At 47.7% G+C, this 21,752-nt stretch overlaps 1 protein-coding gene across 8 annotated transcripts; it reads right to left on the bottom strand.

The window, feature by feature from the left end:
- Nucleotides 1-752: 752 nt before the first annotated feature.
- On the bottom strand, nt 753-15,772 carry POGK (pogo transposable element derived with KRAB domain). Of its 8 annotated transcripts, none has more exons than XM_057726334.1 (6): nt 15,338-15,772; nt 13,732-13,865; nt 8,138-8,264; nt 7,196-7,363; nt 4,429-5,916; nt 753-2,622 (listed from the first exon to the last, which is right to left on the bottom strand). In XM_057726334.1, the coding sequence occupies exons 2-5, from the start codon at nt 13,861-13,863 to the stop codon at nt 4,445-4,447; spliced, it is 1,899 nt and encodes a 632-aa protein (XP_057582317.1). In that variant the 5' UTR covers nt 13,864-13,865; nt 15,338-15,772; the 3' UTR covers nt 753-2,622; nt 4,429-4,444. The 8 variants fall into 8 exon arrangements, with proteins under 8 accessions (XP_057582317.1, XP_057582314.1, XP_057582318.1 ...); XM_057726331.1 differs by having other exon boundaries at nt 753-2,625; nt 15,338-15,771; XM_057726335.1 differs by having other exon boundaries at nt 753-2,625; nt 7,265-7,363; nt 15,338-15,770.
- Between the last annotated feature and the right edge of the window lie 5,980 nt (nt 15,773-21,752).

Here is a 21,752-nt window from a genome sequence, read left to right as displayed (position 1 = left end):
TCCTCTGACACTTCTCCCATTGCCTGAAGTGATCTGGATGTTCCTGATCGAATTTCACAAAGTATCTTCTAAATGATTGCCCACTTTGTCATAGATAAATACCTGTGTTTCATCATGTCTTTGACTCAAACTAAAATGCCTCCAGTTTGAATAATGGTAAGGAAGCTTGGTTTTAGGGGTCAGACTTAGATGCTGTGGACAACAGATTGGTTCAGCATTTAATTCCCATGGCTTAAAAAAGGAAAACTGTCTAGATTATTCTTAGAGAGTAGATTAATATTTACTTGAATCTATGGGCATGGTAAATTGTCAAGACTAAACGCATACCATGAAAAGGGCATATAGGTTCATCACACTTTGATTTTTAGAGAAATTTATGAAAATAGAACACAGGTTTTCTGTTCATCAACCTGCTAGCATGTTTCCATCCTTTTAAAATTAATATCCCTTTATGAATTTCCTTCATGTGATATTGGTAACCATTCCTGAGAGCATCTGAACATGACTGATGGAGGGAAAAAGCTATTTTTGCCTGGGCCCTTTCCCCCACCTTTAAAAGCCAGTTTAAAACCACACATAACATTTGTCTTTAAAGACACCAACATTACTTACACTGCCATCCAGTGAACAGATTTTTTTTTAAGGGTGTGATATACTGGTAGCAAACTGAATGGAGAATAAAGTGTAAATGAGACTTTGAGATGTGACTTTTCACAATGCTAGCAGATGGTAAATAAAACCACCAGAGCCTGTTGTCTTTATTATCAAAGTTTATTGTTGGAGTCAGTTCCTATCTACTGGGGAGTACAACTATGTCTCAATATGTGCTATGGTAACTCTAGGGTAATAGCCATTCTGCAAAATAGTTGTACTGGGGCTCTGTTAGGCATAGATCATAATTAAGTCAGTGGAAGAATGAGCCCAGAAAAACCCTGACAGTAGAGCCATTACTCTAGGGAAATTCCAGTGCTATGCAACCTGTAAGGCATCATCTATCAGCTGATGATGAGACTCAAGGAGGTGTTGGTGGAATGAAACAGGAGTTGAACCCATTTTCTACTCTTCTCTGCAAGATAACTATGGCTCCAATGCAGGAACCAAAAATTAGGTCTTATAAAATCCTTTAAGCTCCCAAAGCAAGTAAAATAGGACATAAAGAGAAAAGGGAAAAGGGCCAGGAACCAGGACAGTAGAGGATAAATTAAGTGGAAATGGAGGGAATGAAAACTTCTGGAATGAAAAGTAGCTGGATTCAGATGCCATTTGAGATGACAGTACAGTACAGGGAAAAGCAAATGGGAAAATAATTCAAACACTGAAAGGTATTCAGATATCAGAAGTTAAATGAAATTTTCCCTCTTGGAGGAAAGCTGGTTTTAAAAAATGAGGAAGGTGAATCACTAATAGGAAAATGAGTACCTGAGTAGAAATGAGTGTTCCAAGGACAGTATAATACACAAATGAGCTGGGCCTACAGGAAGGAAAAGTGGTTATGGTAGCCTGTTATCCAGATCTGACATTGGAATGACATTTCTAGCAATGGCTTTGTCTACGAGGTTCTGGCATATTTTTCGTAGCACAGATAGCTTTGAAGGAATGTTTTCATAACACTCAACTTATGTGGGAATGCAAATTACTATAGTGTAAAAATTCAAAGACCTCCCATTTCTGCAGGATAGAAGTCTTGAAATAGCTGTGGCTAAAGGCCCAAGCCCTCTCACCACCCTTGTGATAAAAACATTAAAGGAATTAACAAAAAACAAGTATCAGAGAAGTCAGTGAGCTTTGTACCATGTAGACAGCAGATAATTTATAGTGACTTCTTCTGCAGGCAGCCTGAGAAACAGAAGAGCTTGTGTACTAAATGCTACCCTATCATTAAATATAATAATAATGAAAAATAGGGCCATTAAATGAGACCCTGGAAAAGTCTAGCTGCCAACCAGATTGGGAAGATAAATAAAACAGCATAGTTTATTTTAATCTGTATCTTCCACACTAACCTAGTTTGTCTATAGAAAAGCCATCTGCTGGCACCAGGCCAGTATGTCTGAATTTTGTTGTTATAATTAGCATCTCATTTTCCCAAAAGAGGAAATGTGTAAGTAGCAGGTGTACATAAATGACCATTTCTACAAAGCCTTCTCTGCAGTCTTGACCTGTGTGGGGACAGGTTCTACTGATGGAAGCATTTTAAAGGCAGAAGAAAAAACAATGACTTGAGGTTTTCTCCACAGAAAGAATACCAGTGGAGCTGGGCCCGTATGATGAGTCTCTTATTGGTGCTGAACAAACGGTCTCTTCTCCAGGAAATACCTTTGTTCATTCCTATTTACAGGTTTCTTTTGATGGACACATGGAGTAATCTCTAAAACAAGAAACGAGGCAGAAGCAGTTTCTTTTCTAATTATGTCTCTGATGAAGTGAAGGGTCCTAGACTTTTCTGACACCTCACAGATGTGGGGCGAGGTTGGGCGGTGTCCCAGGACGGGATGCTCAGGCTGCTCTCTAGGCCTGGGCTGTTCTGAGCCCATGGCCTTTTCCTGCTGCTCCCTGTGCATCCACGCTGTGAGGAATCTTCTTGAGGGTTTTCCTCCCCAACTGTTCCAAATACAATTCCATCTGCTGGAAAATGGAGAGAACCTAAGTGTGAGTTAACCCTTGGATTTTAGACATTGTATAACTTTTCATGAACATAATTATTCCATTAGATTTCTGAACAGATGAGAAGAGGCTGTTTTATGCCCATGTGTCTCCTCCTAAATGTCTTGTTTGCTGAGAATCCTTGTCTGCTATCACTTCCTCAGCTCAAAAACAGGGCAGCAGTACAGAGAAGTGTGGCCGTCAAGATGAGCCAAAGCTCACGGCTGGGATCGGATGTAAATGCCTATGTACACAGATGTAGTCCAGCATTGTTTTCTGCCCTTTCCTCTTCTGGTGGTTTTTGGTCCAGTCCTTAGGGTAGCAAATAACTTACAAAATTAAAAATGCACAAAAATGTTATCTAACGGGGGGGGGGATAAAAACTCACTATAACTCAAAGTTTACTATCCAATGCAGACAGTATAAAGGTTAGCAGAAAAGGGAGACAATTCATGGAGTGAAAGTATAGGGGACATGAGGGAAAAAAAGCAATTTCGGTGATTTTGACTGTAATAATAAGAATTTCTCCTTGGCTCTGTAATCCTAGGGATCACTGGGGTTCAGTGTTGACAGTACAGTTTGATTTTGGGGCAGGGAAGGAGACATAAGTCACTCTTCAACTTACACAGCATGAAGGGCGGGAGGGTGGGTAAGTGACAGAAGATTTCTCTTAGCATTTCATTTGGAGAAAGAAGCAAGTAGGATGGAAACACCTAATTATACTTTAAAGGAAAGAAAAAAATGTCAGGAGACTTTAAGGTCCTCTGTAGAAGGAGTGCTCTCTTCATACTGAACACTGTGTCTGGAGGAACAAATGAGCTGACAGTTAGGGAAATGAGAACAAGAAGGTAAAATGCAATGGGTCTGTTCTCTCTGTAAGTTGCCCACTGTAGGTGGTCATTCTCCTCTCTCAAGGGGTGTGGGGGGGGTGGGAGGTGGGGGAGGCTCATTCCACTAGTGTCGTCTAGTAGGCCCCCACTCCTCGCTTCCTTTTAAAGCTGCTGCCCTTCTATACGCACCTGAAAATGCCAGGCCCTATTGTCCTCAGTCCTCAGACTTTACTCACTGTCCTCCTAGATAAGCTTTCTGGTTTGTTTTTTGTTTGTTTGTTGGTGCAGAGTTTCAGTTTAAAAATATCACCCTTCAGATGTCTGTGAAATTATTATAATTGTTCACTCCTTGTGAATGTCATTATGAGAATAAGATGATGCTTTAAAACACACTTTCGAACTCCCAGTGAAAACCAGGCATAAGCTATTTCTTTCATGTCCCCACTGGGCAGATCCACCCCAGGATGGAGACATGAGGCCCAGGGAACACAGTCTGAAGGCACACGTATCCTTACGTCCCGGCCCTATAGGCTAGCCAAGGTGAGCACAGCTGCTCTGAGGGAATCAGGTACACACACTGGCCCTCAGTGTTCAACGTAATTTGTAAGGGGAAGAAAAATTTTGGTTTTGCAGACAAAACAACTTCTTATCGGAGCCATGTCAGACTATGCTCCTTCAGACCCAAATCATTTCAGCATTACGGCGCTCAGATGAAATGGCTCTGGCAGCTCACTCCTTGTTCACTTCATGCGCTATAAAAATACCCAGGAAATAAGCCAAGCAACCAAAGTTTCACATAAAGGAGAAAATGCTGATGGCCTGTTACCTACAGCACCACACTGTGGGCTCCAGGAGTTCTCAGAATCAGAGGAAAATGATGGCAAGAGGAAAGGCGTCTGTGGAACCCAACACGTCCCTCAGGGAAGGCGCCGGGCGGTGCCTCCCGGCTGCTTACCTTGGCTTTCCCTCCCTCAGTTGCTCTCTGTCAGGCTCTCAGTGTCACACTCTTTGGGCTGCTCCCCTCCTCCTGGCAACTCGCTCTCGATTTCCCACAGGACGTCATCCTCGTCCTCCAAGCTGCTAGAGATGTGGCACTTCTTGAACCCTTGGACGATGGATTCGCTTGAGATGCTGTTCCACGCCACCATGACCCACTCCAGAAAGAGGCCGAGGGGCGGCTTCTTGGCGTTCCCAGTGGGGCTCAGTGCCAGGTTCCCTGCCAAGAGCCAGTTTGAGTACTGGGCCCGGACACTGTCATTCAGCGGTTTGTAGACCACCACATCTAACACCTGCAGCTGCGAGGTCAGGCCCCCCGGAATGATGACCATGTCGGTGTTCATGCTTTCCATGGAGCTCTTCACTGAATCGGTGGCGTGGCCCCGGAAGCCGTTCAAGATCAGCATCCCTCGCTGCTTGGGCACTGCGCCCGTCCTCCGCCTCCACACCACCTCCAACCAGTCCTGCATCAAGTCCTCCGTCATCCATCCGTACCGGTGGCAGCGAATTTCCATGCCACTGGGGAACTTCCCGGGGGGGATGTATGTGCCCCTCAGAATGATATACGGAGGTAACTTCCTCCCATCAGCCAAGACACCAAGCATGGCTGTGATTTTCAGTTTCTCCCTGCCTGGCGTCTTGACCAAGACGGGCTTTTCACCCTGGTTGTCCACAGTCACCCTCGAGGGCACCTCTAAGCAGATGGGCGTCTCATCTGCATTTCCCATCTGAGCCACCTGGTAGTCGTGTGCCCTGCGCAGAGCCAGGACGCTCCGCTGGTAGGTGACAAGCTTCTCCGTCAGGTCTTCCGGCAGCTGCTGGGGCACCGGCACCTTATGCCGCAGAGACAAGTCATACCTTCGCATCATTCTGCGACACCAACCCAAGCTGGCCTTGAACCCTTTCTCTGGAATGTTCATCTCTTGGGCGATCTCCAGAGCTTTCAGCTGCATGGCCTCCCTGGTGATGGGGTCCCCTTTGGCCTGCATGTATCGGACGTACTCGGCCACGCGCTGGTCCACCAGAGCGAAGCGCCCGTTCTTGGGGCCCCGGAAGGCGCGCCGCATGGCGTGGGCGTTCTGCAGCTGCGGCTTCACTTTGCGCCAGTCGCGGACGTTTTTCTCCAGCACCCCGAACTGCTTGGCCGCCTGGCAGTTGTTGGTGCTTTCAGCGTACTCCACCACCATTAACTTGAACCCTGCGTCGTAACTGCGGCGCATGCCCCGGCTGAACTGAAACTTCCCGGCCAGGTCGTCGGCCGAGAGGTCGTACCCGGGGAAGCCCATGGCCATGTAGAAGGGGTACCCCTCGACCCACTCGGGCAGCTCTGTGATGTCCCGAGGCAGACGGAGGCCAAAGCTGTCCAGGTGCTGAGGCTGGGGAAATTGCGAGGCCGTGTGCATCGGGCCCGCCCAATCTGGGGGCTTCACATCCGTTTCTTCATTTTCTGGCAGACAGAAAGGGAGGGGCAAAGGCAATGCCCGTAAGTAAAGTGATTTCTGGCTCATTCCCTGATTTTTTTTTTTTTTTGGTCGAAATACCAAGACCACTTTAATCTGAAGTCCACTAAAATTAGTAACTTTAATAACATAACACTTCTGAAGTCCTTACCCCAAGCCAATTCCCATGGACTACTACATCTGATTCTCACAATAACTGTTTCTTTACTCCTTCTGTGCAGATGAGTCTAGAGAAAGTAAGTAATGCGTCAAGGTGGCTGAGCCAGGAAGCGGCAGAGCTGGAAGCTGAACACAGGCACCAAGCTTGGATCACATACTGACTGTGTGGTCCATGCTTGGGTCAAAATAACCTTTACCTGGGTGAGAAGCCAAATATAACTCATACTACCACAGAATATTCCGGAATTTGGACCATCAATGATCTGAATCATATCCCTTAAACCAGGAAAATCTATAGCAATACCACACTTAGCAAAGTTAAGCTTATAAGGCAGAAGTATAGTTCTTGCATACCACTGTCAGAAGTGGGTTTCCCTGTATTTCTGTTTAGAAGGTGATCACAGAAATTGAATATGACTTAGGGAAATTACCATATCTCACCAAAATTAAGATGCCATCAATTGCAAGATGCACCATTATATGCCATAAAGAAAAAAAAATGCCACCAGTGAAACTATAACATGCCACCAATCTTAAGAGACATTCTCAACTGCAGAGATGTTAAAGTGATGAGGGAATAATGTGACTTAGAATCAATGTAATATGGCATTTCAAACTATTACTTTTAGAGAGAAGGCAAATAAAACCACTCTGGCTGTTGGGAAGCTGTATTTAACTCCTGCCCTCCTGTGTTTCTTGATAAAAGACCACGTGCTTCTTTAGACATATTTGCTGAAATGTGTACTACAGCTGAAATTGCTTTTTCTACCCAAGATGATGTGGACAGGAAGCCAACTAAAGAACCCTGGATGCATGCTTCTTCCTTAGTTTTCAGAGGTGTGTCATATGCTACTGAGGCACCCAGAATGTGGGCTGGACCAAAGCCATACAAACTTCAATTTGGTTCACCTGAATACAAAGGTGCATGTTGAGATTTATTACCCACAGTTGCCAGATGAAGAAATGGAGGCTCAGAGAGGTGGATGAGGTTGCCTAAGGTCACACAGCACAGGAAAGAAGGAGATTTTGAAACTCCAAAGCCCATAATCTTTCTGACTCACAACCTTGCCTTACTCTTAAATACCCCCCCCCACACACAGAATGTACCTGGAAACTTAAAATCCATCTTCATAATTCTCCCATTGGATAGATGCTGGATTCGGTTAATCATAGTACCTGCAAAGGTTCCTCCCTGGAGCTGCCATTCGTCAGAAATCTGAGACGACTCCTCCCTTTCCAACCGAGTGATCATGTCGGGCTTAGGGAATGGGAATTCTGTTTACAGGAAATAAAACAGGTAACAGCTGTGTGTTACTGTCTTGGCGCACTGCCAAAATAAGTACTTTATGATACTTAAGAAACCCTCCCCTCCACTCCCACCCCATCACAGTTTTCTCAGTGTGGAGATTTGTGAGAGGTAGGGGAAAGGACTCAGGGATACTTAAAGAAAAAAAACGATGCGAAGTAGGTCTGTCCGAGGGAATTCGTGGATCTCTGCTAATGAGGGCCAGTACTAACAACAACAACAAGGAACTGCATTTACCAGGTAAGTGGGTGGATGTGGCCACTGATTTAATGAGCGTTCTGGTACCTGTATGAGCAAATGGGGACATCCCTCCAAATGGTTACATTCTAATAATATGGATATCAACGCTGGGAGGGGAGCAAGCATTCTTTGGGGATATGTCCCCAAGCTTCTGAGGCTGGTAGGGTAACAATGAGGCCTGCCTTCCCTCCTAAGAAACATATGAAGCACAAGCCCAGACCCATGGTGACATTTCTTAGAGTATGTCTTATTTTCTCTTTTTTTTGGATGAGAATGCCTGGGTTGAATGAGGATGGTTCTGAGAGCTGGCATGAGCTGCTGAGTAGAAGGACACAATATTTATATCCTGCCTAAATCAAAAACAGGAAATTAAGTGGGCAAAGGCATTGAGGGGACAGAGTCCAAGTTCAGGAGAGAGGGATGTTGGATACACCAGAGAAGAGAGACATGGACACAATTCTCTGGGCTCAGAGCTTCTAGGAGACAAAGGAAAACAGCTTTACCCAGGGACAGGACAGTTTCATAATTCATCCTCATGACCTCCCGGTAGAGGGCCTTTTGTTGCTCCGTCAAAACTTCCCACTCCTCATCGGAAAAATATATGGCCACCTCATCGAATAGGGCCGGCACCTGGAACAGTGAACAGGCCTTTCTCAACGACTGGCAGGCACATGCATACACAGATCACACCCCCCCATCTCACAGGGGAGGGCTTGGGCCCGGGGAAACATCTGTCCTCAGCCACACGGCTCCGAGAAGCAAAACCAGGATGCGAACAAGGTACTCCATGCCCTGCTGAGTGCTTTCCACGCACGCATTCACAGATAAGGAAAGCAGCACCTTGAGAAGAAAACTCCCCCACCACCGATCACCAGGTTGGAACACACTGGATCCTCACATATCACAGGGACAGCTGATCACGGCTCAGCCCCAGTCCAGGGCCAGAACCAACCACGCTCAAGGAAACACCCTGAGACAGTTCCTCCACCAACACAACCCTGCTCTCTCGCTCTGTCACAGTCCAGGGGGTGTTGGGGGCCTCGTGGGCACTCGTCTCCATTTGCAGGGCACTAGGCCCAGTGTTTGACTCAGAACCCAAAGCTGCCCAGGGAGGAGCCGGTGAGAGAAGGGGCCTCATCCGGCCATTTCAATCCACAGGAGCATGAGTAGGAGGAGAGAAGGGCTAATTAGAGCTTCAATTTATGTAATGAGATACTACAGCAAACTGGTTTGCTTTGATGCCTAGACCCACAGCAGAAAGCCCTAAGGACAAAGAAGAGGGCTCTACTCCCCTCTCCCTGTCTCACCCACATCCCCATCCCCATGGGCCAGTGGAAAGGGGCGCCTGAGCAGCCAGACACTGCCAGGCCACCCAGATCAACCTCCTCCTGTTCAACTATTGCTTTTCTGTTTACTATGTGTTTACTTTCGGTCATTAAAAATCCTTCTCCAAAGCTCATTGTATTCAGTAGTAAGGGGTCGCTGGGCTGCGTTCACGGCTATTCCTCGTAGCTGAATCTAGGGCCTAGGGGATTGCAGTGATGTGTTTCATCAGCTTAGAAAAGTTCAGTGTCTGCACAGTCTGCAGCTTCTTCAGGTGTCTGGCCAACAATCATTTAGATCTCCCGGCCTTTCCTCCTTATTCACGAAGCCTACCTCGTCCCTCCCCACCCTCACAGCCCCTTACACACAGGGAGAACTTCCTAGGAAAAGCCCAGTAACTGGTTCACTTTTTCCCCGCACAACCCCATTTAATCAAGAAGGAAACTGGCTCAGAGCAGCCCCGTTTCTGGTCCAAAGTCACACAGCCAATAAACGGTAGGATTGAGAGTGGGACTGAGCGCTGACTTCAAGGCTCCAGCACCTAGAGTGGCCTCCCTGGTAACTAGCTCTCAGGCCCCCCGCCCCCTGCCCCGTGCTCAGCGGTACTCAGCTCCTATAGTTTCCTGAACACACCATCCTCAGATCCTTCATGTCTGCGCACATGGTTCTCCCCTGCCTCAGAGGTCCTCCCCGTTTTCGGCCTGGCTGACACACACCCACCTTCCAAGACTCAGCCCACATGTCCTGTTCCCTAGGAAGCCCGCCGCAACTCAGGCTGTGTGTCCCGTGATGCCCTGGGCTCAATGCTCTGGTAGCACTTATCACACTGCAGGATCCTCTTGGTTTACCTCTCTGCTGCTTCCACTAGAATATTGGCTCACTGAGGGCAGAACCTGGGCTTATTCTGTTTTGCTTCCCTAAGCCTAGGACACTTCCCGTAGATAGTAATCCCTTAAATATGTGTTTCTGAATCAACAATTTAAGCAAATAATCTCTGGACTTCCCTTCTTCTGTTCTACTTGGAATAGTTTCAAATAATCATTAAAATGTATCTGTCACAAAACTCTTTGGAGTAAGAACCGACAAAAATCCCAACTGTAAAATACCAGGAGGTACAAATGGATTGGTCTCTAGGCTCTGCTCAAACTTCATCAACCTGGAAAGCCAGGCAGCCAGGAATTTTCCATCCCACCCTATCCCACTTCCCAGGCTTTTAAACAACTCTCCCTTTGGCCTTTTCTCTCCCTAGGAAATTCCAGATCTAGGCCATACCTATTTATAGGCCCTTTCCCTTTGCTGATAAAACAGGACCCTGGACTGGCTGTGCCTGTCACTGCAGAGGGGCTACCGTATTGAGACTCGTAGAAGGTACAACATCCCGGGCCTGGTAAAAATACCCTCAGCCCTGGAGGGGTGAGAAGGCAGCTGGGGCCGGGGCCAGATTCATCTCCTCCCACTTAGGACTGAGCCACAGAGGAGCCTCACACAAGCCCACCTTATGCTCCAACAGTGCCCAGTGCAGTGGCTTAGAAATGCTCCTCACAGCAACCTTCTGTGAGAACTGAGCAAGCCTTCAGCCAGGCCCTGCTGTGCAGGCCTCCCCTCTCTCCACAGAGGCCTTTTATCTGGCCGAGCACAGCAGAAGGTAAACAGGGCCAGCCCTGGGCCAAACTCAGAAATCGGGCAGCCAGCGTCCAACCCCAGGACACCCGTGCTTGGCGTCACCGGTAGGGGCCCTCCATCCCCGCCCTCCTCCCTTCCCTCAGGTCAGGGACTCATCAGATAGGTGTTCTTCCTTCAGCTTGTGTGCAATGCCTCGCTCAGCCCTGCGAGCTGGCATTCCAACGCTTATCTCCAAGGGTAACCGTCCTAAAGTACTTACACGCTGCCCAGGCTCGCTGACAGAGCTGCATAACCACCAAGCGCAGACAGCGGGGCTCTTGGGGGCAGAGGGCTGGACTGGTGCATTGAGAGAGCCCCTGCTGTGTGCCAGACACCATGCAGGGCACTCCCTCTTGCGTGGTTAAATGTGTTATCTTATTGAAACCTTTAAATAATACAGGGGTATGGGGGTCACTACCCCGATTTTATGGGTGAGGAAACAGGGCTGATCAGGATCTTGCCTAAGGTCACAGAGTTACCAGGTCTGATTCCCAAGCCCGGGCTTTCTCAGCAGGCCACTTAGCCTCTGCCTGCTGGCGGTAGCAAACCTTAGGGTCCCTTAGAAAGGTGAACCAAGGACTTCTCCCTCAGAGCTACTAAGGAGAGAGCTCAGCCTCCTGGGCAGAGCACACACCCCCTCCCGGCTGGCTCGGGCCCCCGGCCCCCTCTCTTCCCTCGCCTGTCCCCTCCACTCCCTGACACGCACGGCAGGCTCCAGCTGCAGGAGCTACTCCTGACTGCACACGAGCTTTTCTCTCTGGTTCTTTTGGTCCTGGCTTCCTGGAGGGCAAGACCCTCCATTCCCTTGGCTGGTTCCACCTATGCCTAAGACTTGGTTCAAAGTACATCTTCCCTTTTCTCTACTGAAATTGTATTTCTACTCCAGTTCTCCCATGCAATATACCCTAATATACAGCATGATTCTTAGGTTTGAAAAGCTTTTATTGATCACCCTAACACAATCCTCTACAACCAAAATACATATTTAAGAGACAGATTTGATTCTTTTCTTCCCCTAGTTTTAATGCTTTAGAGCAGGGCTTTTTCCACCTCGGCACTGCTGACATTTCTGGCCAGATAATTCTTTGTTGTGGGGGCTGTCCTGCGCATTGTCGATGTGTAGCGTTATCCCTGGCCTCTACCCAGGAGATGCCAGTAGGATCTCCCACTCTCCAAGCCCCACCCCAAGTCATAACAACCCAGAATGTCTCCAGATGACCCCAGGAGGGGATGGGCTGGGAGCAAAACTGCCTACTGCTCAAGACCAGGTCCTTGCCTGCCTTCCCCAGGAGAGCCCGTCCTGAGCTGACTGCCACCACGGAATTCCCAATACTGTGCAATTAATTAGACTTACTTCCCTATCTTCCTCACAAGATTAGTAATGCCACGAGACTAGGGATCTTGTCTTAATAACACCCAGCACTGTACTCAGTAACTGCGGATGGATGGCAGACTGCCTGGATGCCACACATGCCAGTCCCCCTCCTCCAGCTCCTCTGGTTACCTCCTTCTTTTCCAGCCAAGCATGGGCTTCAGCTTGCTCCTCTCTGTGTTGTCCCAATACACTCAGATGTTCGCTTCTGCTGCACCTGTTTTGCACACGTCTCCATTCTGTTTAGATGGTCTCAGTTGGCCAATGTGGCCTCAAAGAATGAGTTCTTGCTCAGGGCTAGATGGGACTGACTCCTGCCCTCCAAAATTTCCCTGGCTGGAGGGATCAGAACTGGGGAGGAGGCCAGGGTGGGCCAAAGAGACCAAAGCAGTCCAGCCTCCACAGCTAGACCGGCAAACCCAGAGCCTGGTGTTGTACTGTTTATCTTTTTAATTGAAGTATAACATACATACAACAAAATGCACTACTTTTAAGGTTCCAGCTCAAGAGGTATTTTTAAGAACAAATGTCAGCATATCCTAGAGGCAAAGTAGGTAACCTTGCTGCAGCCCGTGCAGTGGGAGCGGAGCAGGACCAGATGGTTTGGAAGGACCATGATTGTATGAATACAGATCTCTCACTGGAAACAAAGGCTATTATGTATACCGATGACATTCATACCCAGTGGAAAACTAAGCAGAGGAGCTTATTTAAAATGTCTACCATTCCTACCCAATTATCATGAAGTCCAGTAAGTACTGTGAATAATGTACATAACTATGACTATAAATGTCTGCTGCATGTACACTTTTATAAGTTTATTCTATCACACTATGCTGTTTGGATGTGCTCCCTATTCACTGCTGCCTACTATCCCAATCCCTTCATCCAGGGCCAGCTGGAAATGCAGCTCTCTCCTGTGTCAACTACTGAAAGAGATGTTCACACAGAGCCAAATGGCCTCGTCTCGTAAAGCTCTCCTCATGTCAGGTCGGTGCCCCAAGACTTACTTAAATGGTTTAAATGGTTCCCTTCAACCAGCAGTAGGTGATAGAGACTCCCTCCTCACCCAAACTTTGGTCAGCCTCCTCTGAGCCCTCTCCTCCACTAGGCCTCTTTCTTGGACACATACACACCCCCTCTAGTACTCAGCCTGCCCAGCCCAGTTTTAGCAAGATTCCTGCTAAGTCCGTTTAGAAAGAATCTGCCACTGTTGATGTCTCCTCTTAGTAATTTTCCATCCACTGAGCCCTCCGCTTTGCTCCTTGGCTATAAATCCCCACTTGTTGAGCCAATCTCTCTCCCCTATTGTGACAGTCTTGAAACTTATCTTGATAGTCCTGAATAGCCTTCCTTATGATCTTAATAAGTGCTGGAATAATTTTTCTTTCACATAGGTCAGCAGACATTGAGTCGGTGGCTACAAGGTACCTGGCATTGAGCAGGATATAGGGAATCCATGGGTTCAGGAGAGAGGTACAGTCGTGGCCTCTTGGACTCCCCATCTCCATGGTGATAAGCTACATGGCTGAAGGGACTGTTCCTATAACCACTTTCTCCATTCTTCACTGTGCCTTTTTAAGCCACAGGACTGTTTTCTCAGGTATGCAAACACACAGGGCTGGGATAGGCTAGGCTATTTTTACTTCCTATGTCTGCTTGAGGAAGAGACTGAATACAAGCCTGGCTCTCAGGCCTGCCCCTCACAGCTGTACGTGGACCCCACACCTTCTTACTCACCCATCCTCCCTCTGAACAGATTCGGACTTTTTGCATGTCTGTGGGGCCATCCTCCAGTTCCCGGCTCTGAATCTCTTCTTCTTCTTCCTCTTCTTTCAAGGTCAAATTGAGAGGGTAGGCCATGGACTCCATCTCTGCAAGCAAGATTCAGTTCAGAAAAATCAGGTGCTAGTGTGAACTCTTCAAAGCCTGTGATGGGGGCAGCTCAGGCTACACAAACCGTTTTAGCCCCAAGCACAGTTCAGCTGGAACAACGGAAGGAAGGGGTTAGAGCCAGAGCTGAGGAGGAAGGGTTTCAGGGAAAGCATCAGGAAGCTGGAAGGCGACATATTTAATTATAAGAAGACGGGCTGCAGGCAGTTAGCATACCTGGCTGCCTTCAAATATTTAAAAAGCTATCTGTGCAAGAGAGACCAGACTGGTTCTGTAGAGACCTAAGGGCAGAACAAGCCGCTGGGTAAACATTCCAGGAAGAGGTTTTAAAGAGTACATCGAAAGGCAGAACTTTCTCACAGCCCGTGCCACCCAAACATGGAACCACCAGCAAGACAGGGGTGTTGGCTTCCTTTCAACGAAGGCATTTGAACACAGAGCATTCGCTCAGCTGGGTTGTTCTTACAGGGCCAGTTCAGCATCAGGAGGTTGGCTGGCCCAGAATACCTGGATTTTCCAGATTCAAAGGTTCTGTCCATGAGCCGGGTCAGAAACAGAGTTTTCTGCCTTAAGCGACTTTCCAAGCCCAGGAGGCAGTGACCCTGAGTGAGGGATAATGCCTGGATACCCAAGAAGGTGCGGAAATCAGCTGAGGCCAGGCTCTGGGGCCCAAGCCCATCGGGAAGACTCGTTGCCTCTGGGGGCCACAGATTCTCTCCCTTCTGCAAATTCTCTGCTGCGCGCAGCTCCTCGGCCAGTACAAAGGGCCGCGCTCCTGCCCTCTAGGGGCGCAGGCAATTCCTAGGTGTGGAGGGAGTGTCGTCTCGTGGGCCGCATCCTCCCGGGCTTCCAAAGAAAAATCCTTCCGGAGTTCAAAGTCCGCTTCTTCGATGTTTTCAAAAAGGACGGGCGAATGCGGCAGGATAGGTGTGGGGCGGGTGGAGCAGGCTTCAGAGCCCTGGAGCTGGGGCCCGAACTTGGCCGCGGCTTCCCGGGCCGGCTCTCGGGGTGGGGGGCGGCGGCGCCGCCCTGCGGCGGAGGTGCAGGCAAGGAGGTACCGGAGGCCGCCGCCCACCCGCCCGGCGCCCCGCGCCCCGCCCGCCGCCGCCGCTGCCGCGCCCCCGGGCGCGCTCGGGTTTCTCCAGCCATCTTGTCCCATTTCCCTTTCTCCGCGGCCCCGCGCCGGGAGCGCTCCCGCCGCCCCGCTGCCCGCGCCCGGCCCGGCCCGGCCCGCCTCCCCGCCCGGCCCGCTCGCGGCCCCAGCGCACCTGCCGAGCGGCCGGGGCCGGCGCCGCCTGCCTTCCCCGGCGGGCCCGCAACAAAGGCGGCGGCGGCGGCGGCGGCGGTTGCAGCTGCAGCCTCGGCGCCCCCGCCCCCGCCGCGGCCCAACCGCCCAGGGCCCGAGGGAGGGGCCGCGCCGCCCCCGGCCCCCGCCCCGCCCGCGCGCACTCACCGCCGGGCGCGGCGCCCGGGCGCGGCCCGGGGCCGCGGTGCAGACGCAGAGGGCTCCGACCCGGCTGTCACAGCGCCATCCTCTCCGTCTCTCCGGCTTCCCGTGCGCGCGGCCCCTCGGGAGGGAGCGGGGAGGACACGTGGTGGGAGGAGGGAGGGTCCGGCCGGGAGCTGAGGGTGTTGGGAGGCGAGGGGAGGAGCGCGGCTGATGTCAGCGGGCCTCGGCGGCGCCGGGGGACGGCGCCCGCGCCAGCTCCCGACCCTCCTCCCGCCGTGGCTTCCGGCCGGTCCGCGCGGCGCGCAGCTCCCGGCTGCAGCTCCCAACCCTCCGGCCGGCTCCGCCTCGCTGGCCTGGGCGGTCGTGCCCTCGGCCCTCTCTGCTCCCCCTGGTGCAGTTTCCAGTGCACCGTGTGCGACCTCGGCACAAGCGAGGCAGGAAGAGCCCGGATTTCTGTTTGAGCAGAATGTAGCCTGGGTGCACTTGTTCATGCCCTCATTTGCATGAACCATTGCTTTGCACTTGCTTGGACGAGCACTCGAGGCATGCCTCAAGGAATGTGTTATGAAGAGTAGATCCGCAATGGGGTGGGCCAGAGTGGGGAGAGGTCTAGGATCTTTCGAGAAGTATGCATATGCATATTCTGGCAGGCGAATGTTCAGAACTTCGTATGTAGTATACATGTTGAAGGAACTTCCTCATTTTTGTAGTTGTTGCCTGTTAAATCCCAAGTATGTAATGCCATGGAGGAAGTAAGTGTATATAGAAAGATCTCCAAAATGTTCTAAGAATTTGTTTGCGTGCAGCTCTGTGGACAATACAACAGAAGTGAGCGAAGAAGCCCTGAAGCCCTTCTCATTCCAGAAAAAGATCCCGGGTTTGGGTTTTTGTTGGGAAATCATTAAAGAAGAAATTATTCTAACATTTATTAAAGCGAAAAAGTAGGACTTTATTGGGGATTATTGAGATAGTTGACAAGACTATCGCAGTAGAGGTGAGCTCTCCGGCTTGACTCAACACAGCGGAGAGTAGTTGGGGAAGTATCGCCCACATCGGAGTGAGGGGATTAGTGGGTGGGATACTAAGAGGAGCCATTAATGGTAGAGGGATTCTTGCTAAAGCGATTTAATGGGATTCTTGCTGATGGGAAGCAAGGTTGATGGGGTATCCAGGGTGTCGGTTTCTCTCTGTACTGATTTAGCAGGATTCTTGCTGAAACTGGCCTGAGTGGGCTGCAGACCAGAGGGGGTGTGTACGTGGAAGGGGTGTGTATGTGTCCAAGGTAGAGGCCTGGTGGAGAAGAGGGTTTAGGGGAGCCTGACTCAAATTTGGTCAAGGAGAGAATTTTGTCAAACTTTTCAGACTGTCCCTGAGACCTGAGTGCCTGCAGGGAAAGATTTCTCCGATTTGTGTCACCATTCTTGTATTTATTTATGTGTGACTTTGACTTCCCTTTGTCATGGAGAGGCTACAGTGGAACTGTGGAGCTCTCAGTGTATAAAATATAGTATGACACTTGCGCCTTTGAAATGTAATTATGGTGGACAACCCAAGACCAAAGAGGTCTAATAGATGGAGAACATTCGATTCAAATATTGGGAGAGAGGAGGCTATTAAAATTTTTTGTTTGTTTTTATGAACAATTCTTTTTGTGTATAAAGTTAACATTTTTAGAGCAAGAGTGACATCTTAGGCCAAACTGATTGACATTCCCATCTTAAGTTTTTTGAGGAAATAGCTGGTTCAAATGGAAAGGTGAGGAGGGAGTCGGGAAGAAGAAGGGTACTAGGGGCACTGTTGGCAACTCACCTTCTTAAAAAAAAAGTTATGAGATAACCAAAGAGGAAAATTTTGCTAGGGTTTTAGCCTCTGAGAGCCCCACTGTTCTCATGCAGCTTTGATTAGATTTTCCTGGGAAGAGGCCAACCAACAGTGACCCGCCTGAATTCTTGACTTTGAACCCATGGCCCCATGATATCAATTATTGTCATGGGGCCCACCTTTGTAGAAGTCCACAATGGCTAACACAACTTACTAGTAGGAACGAAGTGCTGGGGTCAGCACAATACGCTGCAGACATTCATGTTAAAGTGGCTAAGTCACATCACTTGTCTCTGCCCGGGTTTCCTCATCTTCAGAAAGAGGGGGTTGAGCTAGTTATTGTCCGAGCTCCCCTTCAGCTTTGTCGTTCACAGTGATTCCTTTCTCCATAAGGCTTTGTCTTAGTTTGAATGGGGAGTGACTGAAACTGGTCTTTGAGACGGTGCGTGGCTTTGTACTTTGGTAGGATGGATTTCTGTTAGTAGGTGGTTAATAATATGAGTAGAACACGTGTGGAATCAACATGATATTTCTTTAATGATGTGGTTGATCTGACTTCATCGTTCCTTCTGTTGAATTTTTGCACTACACAAACCATAGGGATTCCAAAGAGCCCAAGTCCCATAAAATACTTGCTGAACTGTAGTGTCTGCTGGTGAACACACACTTCTGACAGACTCCGTGGCCCTTAGCATAGTTGCTGGCCCCCATTGCTCCATCCCTCGGGGACTGTGATGGATTGAATTAGTGTTCTTGATTCTTTGTGTGTCTGTGGTAGTACACCCTGCTGTTATATAGCACACCCTGCTGAGATCTCAGTTGTGCAGCATGTACTTCAAAGCCCCATCACTTGGCATGGCCATGTGACATGCTTTGGCTGATAGAATTTGGGTGGAAGTGACTACATGTGAGTTCTGAACATGGGTCATAGAAGTTCTCACATATTTTCACTTATACCTCTGGTAGCTTTTGTCCTCTGGCATGACAAAACGTGCCTCATTAATCACTGCTCCTCCAGCCTGGGCTCCAGAACGAGACCTGTTCTGCACAGCCATCCTGTGAACATGAGAAGGGATCACTGTTCTGTTTTAAGCTATTGAATCCTCAGATGGCTGGTTAGGTAGCATGTCTGTGGTGAAAGCTAATTGAGACAGTGACAGCAGGCAATCTTGGACTTAGAACTCCCATCATGGGCCCTCATGGGGATGCTCTGAGGAAGGGGAAAGGAGAAGTGCCATTTCGTGGTGGAAATCCTCAGATATGTGACAAGGCAATCCAAGATTGGGAGCGGAGGAAGAGAGAACCAAATAGGGGGAGGGCATGTCACTGTTGGCTGTATCTTGCTCTTCCCTGGGATTCTGGCACTTCAGAGGAAGATCAAGATATGACCTCTACTTTCATATTCCCAGTAAACTATTCCTGGGAGATCTTGATAAAATGGTAAGGGAAACCCTGCTCGGGACAGTTCTTGGAAGGGTCAGAAGGTTCCTGGAGAGGTACTGTGTTGTTAGAGCAATTCAGAGGGTTAAGGAACAGGTAGAGGTTTCTCCAGAAGAGAAGGGAGAAGGAATTGTGATACTGAGTGTAGCATAGTAGTCCCCCCTTGTTCACAGGCGACATGATCCAAGACCCCCAGTGGCTGCTTGAAACCGCAGAAATCGAACCATTTTCTGTTCATGTCTTCTACCCACCAATTTCATACCTTTTCCATCTTAACGAAGCACTTCATTAAACACTGTGCCTGTGATTTTTGCAGTTTGAGGTGCAACAGCAAAAGCAGCATGAGTTTATTTTTCCTTCTTCCCAATTCTCACAGATAGAAGGTTCATTCTTACCATATCTTAGCAACCTCAGCATGTGATTTTTTTTTTTTTTTTACTTTCCTTATTGAGTCAAGAACGTTCACCTTTTCACTTAAAGGGAGCACTTTATGGTTTCTCTTTGGCACATACAAATTACCAGCATTAGCTACTCTTGCACTTTGGAGCAAGAGTATTTATTATTAAGTAAATACTTTATTTATTAAGTAAATACTTATTTACTATTAAGTAAAATAGTATCTCTTGAACACAAGCACTGCCGTACTGAGATAATCAATCTGATAATTGAAATGGCTACTAAGTGACTAATGGGCAGGATATGCTGGGCAAAGGGATGATTCATGTCCCAGCAAGATGGAGGGGGATGATGTAAGAATTCATCATGCTACTCAGAACCTGCCCAATTTAAAACTTGAGTTATTTATTTCTGGAATTTTACACTTAATATTTTCAGACCATGGTAGACTATGGGTAACTAAAGCTATGGAAAGTGAAACCATAGATAAGGGCAGAATACCGTACAGACTACAGACAACCCCCCCCACCAAATGCATAAAGGCTCAAACAATAGAAATTCATCTTTCATTTATGTAACAGTCCTTTGTGGGTGTTCCTGGTCCACAGGTGAGTCTCCTCCACACTGTGATTTAGGGACCCAGGTTCTTTCCATCTTGTGTCTGCCACACCCTCAGGCCTCGTGATTTTCTTCATCCACCAGAGTGAAGAGGAAAGAGAAAATGGAAAATTTACACCTCCTTTTTTTTTTTTTAGCCCTAAAGTGACACACATCCTTTTGCTTACATTCCATTGGTTAGGATCAGTTACATAGTGACATTTATATGAGAAGGGGCTGGGAAATATAGAGTATATCTAGGTAGTCACTTTCCAGTGACAGCTCCACACATTGAAAAGGGGGACCTGGATCTCTTTCTTTGCCACAACGATGCTTTTTCTTTCAACACTTTAAATATTTCACTCCACTCTCTTCTTGCTTTTAAGGTTTCTAAAGAGAAGTCCAATGTAATTCTTATCCTCGTTTCTCTTTAGGAAAGATATTTTTTCCCCTTTGGCTTCTTTCAAGATTTTGTTTTTCTGTAGTTTGATTATGACATTTTTAGGTGTAGTTTTTTTTTTTTTTTCCTGCTTGATATTCTCTGAGCTTCCTGGATCTGTGGTTTGCTGTCAGTCATTAATTTTGGGAAATTCTCAACTATTATTACTTCAAATATTTCTTCAGTTCCTTTCTTTCTCTTCTCCTTCTGGTATTTATATTATGTGTATGTTATATCTATTGTAATCCTTTTGTAGTTCTTCCCCACCCCACCCCCACCCCCCCCTTTTGTATTTCTTTGTTTTTCAGTTTGGGAAGTTTCTACTGACATATCTTCATGTTCACTGATTCTTTCCTTGGCTGTGTCCAACTTACTGATGAGCCTATCAAAAGCATTCTTGACTTCTAATGCAGTGTTTTTTATTTTTAGAATTTCCTTTTGATACTTTCTTAGAGTTTCCATCTCTCTGCTGACATCACCCATCTTTTCTTGCATATTGTATACTTTTTCCATTAAATCCCTTAGCATGTTAATCATAGTTATTTTAAATTCCCAATTTGATATTTCCAAAATCTCTGCCATATCCGAGTCTAGTTCTGATGCTTGCTGTGTCTCTTCAAACTGTGTTTTTTGCTTTTTAGCATATCTTGTAGTTTTTTGTTAAAAGCCAAACATGAGCTATTGGGTAAAAGGAACCAAAGTAAATGGACCTTTAGTGTGAGGTTTAATGCTTATTGGGCTAGGAGTTAGGCTATGTTTACTATTTGCTCTAGCTGAGGTGTTAGAGGCTAAAATTTTCTCCACTCTCTTTGTTTTTGTTTCTCCTGTTGTCTCTGGATTTCCCCAGAGACTCTTTCTTAAATAGAATCAGAGGTTTGCAGTTCTTTTATCTGTAAGTCTGCATTATTATACAGGAGCCTCTTTGATATGTTGAAAACTATTGGGGGAGGATAAGCATCTCATAATCTGTGATTAGGTCTCATTGTTTTAGCCTGTATTCCTGAGCTATGACCTTCACAAGTACTTCTAAGCTTTCTCTTCCTTCCCTCTTAACTGAGACAGGAAGAGGGAGTTGGACTTGGGTTTTTCCCTTCCCCTGGGTCAGTTAGGCACTGGTAAAACCCAAGTTGGTTAAGCTCTGGGAAAGTAAGTTTTCCATAAAAGCAGGTTCTTGTTAAGGAGAACAGAGCACTCTGGGCTTATTTAAAAATGGTTAATTTCCCCCTTCCCCTTCTGGATGTATGAGGGGATTTTTCTCCCATATTCACCCTGAGAACCTGGTGAGGCTCCTGCACGTAAAACACAGGAAAAGTGTGGGGTCCCCCAGGCATGTTTATCTCTTAAGCTGATCCAGACGCAGTCTCCAATAATTAGTCAGTTGCCCTTTAGCATGTTCCTACAAGGCTCCAACTGCAGCTTCTGCTCCTCATAAACTATGATTCTCTGTATTTGCCTGTCTCTCCAGTTTTGGGGGGTGGCAGTTTGTTCTGTAACCTCAGTTCCATGATGTATCTAAGACTTGTTGATTTTCAGTTTGTTCAGTGCTTTTTTTTTTTTCTTTTTGTGAGGATAGAAGTGATGACTTCCAAGCTCTTCACATGTCAGACTGGCTAGGGATCCTTTAAATAGGGAAGCTACTTGTCTTTAAGTTGGAGATAAGGCTATGGCAAATCTCCTGCTTTAACTTTATCCTCAGAGATGACACAGTTCAAGAGCTAATTTCCT

The sequence above is a fragment of the Hippopotamus amphibius genome, chromosome 3, assembly GCF_030028045.1.
Source record: "Hippopotamus amphibius kiboko isolate mHipAmp2 chromosome 3, mHipAmp2.hap2, whole genome shotgun sequence".
Taxonomy (NCBI): domain Eukaryota; kingdom Metazoa; phylum Chordata; class Mammalia; order Artiodactyla; family Hippopotamidae; genus Hippopotamus; species Hippopotamus amphibius.
Note: the sequence above shows the minus strand (reverse complement) of the source record. Positions and strands in the feature narration are given on the sequence as shown.

Excerpts from the sequence above, each read along its gene's own strand:
- POGK (XM_057726334.1), bottom strand. The coding sequence starts at position 13,863 with ATGGAGTCCATGGCCTACCCTCTCAATTTGACCTTGAAAGAAGAGGAA. Across the intron at positions 8,265-13,731 it reads TCTGTTCAGAGGGAGGATGG|GTGCCGGCCCTATTCGATGA; the intron begins GTGAGTAAGAAG and ends TCACTGTTCCAG. Across the intron at positions 5,917-7,195 it reads GATGGATTTTAAGTTTCCAG|AAAATGAAGAAACGGATGTG; the intron begins GTACATTCTGTG and ends TCTGTCTGCCAG.